Source organism: Chaetura pelagica, unplaced genomic scaffold (genome assembly GCF_000747805.2).
Source record: "Chaetura pelagica isolate M959 unplaced genomic scaffold, ChaPel_1.0 scaffold2270, whole genome shotgun sequence".
NCBI lineage: Eukaryota > Metazoa > Chordata > Aves > Apodiformes > Apodidae > Chaetura > Chaetura pelagica.
Window position 1 is genome coordinate 6,607 of NW_009951738.1, and position 1,912 is coordinate 8,518.

At 62.7% G+C, this 1,912-nt stretch overlaps 2 protein-coding genes across 2 annotated transcripts in view; one reads left to right on the forward strand and one right to left on the reverse strand.

Moving 5' to 3' along the window:
• The window catches only part of LSM12 (LSM12 homolog (S. cerevisiae)), a gene marked incomplete at its 3' end in the record, with an annotated part of 6,653 nt that extends 5,975 nt beyond the window's left edge, over positions 1 to 678 (reverse strand). Inside the window, exon 1 of the mRNA XM_009994288.1 lies at positions 489 to 678. Coding sequence (XP_009992590.1) covers positions 489 to 678 — 190 coding nt within the window. The remainder of the gene's footprint in view (positions 1 to 488) is intronic.
• Positions 679 to 704: 26 nt separating this feature from the next.
• The window catches only part of G6PC3 (glucose 6 phosphatase, catalytic, 3), a 3,613-nt gene continuing 2,405 nt past the window's right edge, over positions 705 to 1,912 (forward strand). Inside the window, exons 1-2 of the mRNA XM_009994401.1 lie at positions 705 to 922; positions 1,618 to 1,724. Of these exons, the coding sequence (XP_009992703.1) occupies positions 705 to 922; positions 1,618 to 1,724 (325 nt within the window). The remainder of the gene's footprint in view (positions 923 to 1,617; positions 1,725 to 1,912) is intronic.

Below are 1,912 nucleotides of genomic sequence, written 5' to 3' on the forward strand. Positions count from 1 at the left end.
CCCCCCCCCCCCCCCCGGGGTGGTGGAGGTGGGTGGAGGCCTGAGGCCTGCGGTGGGCGCGGCCTGGGGTGGGGAGAGCCCGGGGAGACCCCAGGGAGACCCCAGGGAGGCTGCAGGGAGACCCCAGGGAGGTCCCAGAGAGACCCCAGGTCTGGCTCCATGGAACCCCAGGGAGACCCCCAAGGAGGTCCCAGGGAGAGCCCCAGGTCTGCTCCATGGAGATCCTAGGGAGACCCTAGGCCTGCCCCAATGGAGACCCCAGGGAGACCCCAGGGAGACCCCCAGGCCTGCTCCATGGAGACCCCAGGGAGACCCCAGCCTGCCCCATGGAGACCCCAGGCAGGTCCTGTGCCAGCCCCAGGGCTCTTCAGGACAGCCCAGCTGCTCCAATGAACCCCACACTGAAACCCCAGGGTGTCCCCATGCTGGGCCAGCCCAGAGCCCCCTCAGGCACCCAAGGGTGCTGCCCAGCACCCCTACCTGCCTACCCAGGCTGTCACGGGTGGGATATAGAAGCTGAGAGTCCTTGGGAGGGGCAAACATCAGGTGGCAAACATCTGCCTGAGCGAGCCTTGAGGTGTCCCTGGAGGTGACAGGGAGCTTGGGAGCCAGCCCCAGGGTGACACTGCTCCAGGAGCCACCCCACAGCTCCTTCCCAAGGTCTCCAAGCTCTAACATTCCCTCTCTCCCTCCAGCCCAGCACCATGGATGCCCTGCACGTGGCTGGGATCCGCTTTGCTGAGGTGCTGCAGTCAGGGCCACCCTGGCTGGAGAAGTTCTGGATCTCCATCACTTCCCTGGCTGATCCCAAATGTATCTACACCACCTGCTTCCCTCTTGCCTATTTTCTGGACCCCAAGGTGGGGGTGTCTGTGCTGTGGACTGGGTTGGTGGCTGAATGGCTCAACGTGGTCCTCAAATGGTGAGGGGAAGAGCAGGGGGTTTGTGGGGTCCCTGTCCCACCTGGGGACACCCTGAGGGCTGAGAGCAGAATCAAAGGAGGTCCCAAGAGCAGAACCACAACCCTAGTGGGCTCTGGAGACCCCTCCTGTGGTGAAAGAACATGGAGTGGCTGCAGGTCACCCAAGCTGCAGATCTTGGAAATGGGGGTGTTCAGCCTGGAGGAGAGAAGGCTCCAGGGAGACCTTAGAGCAGCTTCCAGTGCCTGAAGGGGCTCCAGGAAAGCTGGGGAGGGACTTGGGACAAGGGCAGGGAGGGATGGGATGAGGGGGATGGATGAAAACTGGGAGAGGGAGATTTAGGTGAGACATGAGGAGGAAATTCTTTGGTGTGAGGGTGGTGAGACCCTGGCCCAGATTGCCCAGGGAAGCTGTGGCTGCCCCATCCCTGGCAGTGTTGAAGGGCAGGTTGGATGGGGCTTGGAGCAACCTGGGCTGGTGGGAGGTGTCCCTGCCCATGCAGGGGGTTGGATCTAGATGATCTTTAAGGTCCCTTCCCACCCAAACTATTCCATGCTTATCTGCCCAGTGTCCATGGCACAAACCCCTGGGAACTGGCAGGATCCCGCCCTCCCACTGCAGCCTGAGTCCTCGGGTCCCTGGGGATCCCACCAGCCCGTGTTGAGCCCCTTTCCCTGTGGGTTTCTCTCCCCTCCAGGTTCCTCTTTGGGGAGCGCCCCTTCTGGTGGCTGCACGAGTCGGGGCTGGGCGGGCAGGGGCTGCTCACGCTGCGCCAGTTCCCGGTGTCCTGCGAAACGGGACCGGGTGAGTAACTGGGGGAGGGATTAAAAAAAAAACAACAACCCCAAAATTTTGCCAGACGTTTCCTGCCAGTCCTGGGATCCTCAGGGAAGGGCTGCAGAGGCTGGGAAGCGCTGTCCAGGATGGGAATGCTGCTCTGGAGGCTGCCGAGGCTCGGGCAGGATGTGGGGAGTGGAAAAGCTGCTGGTCGG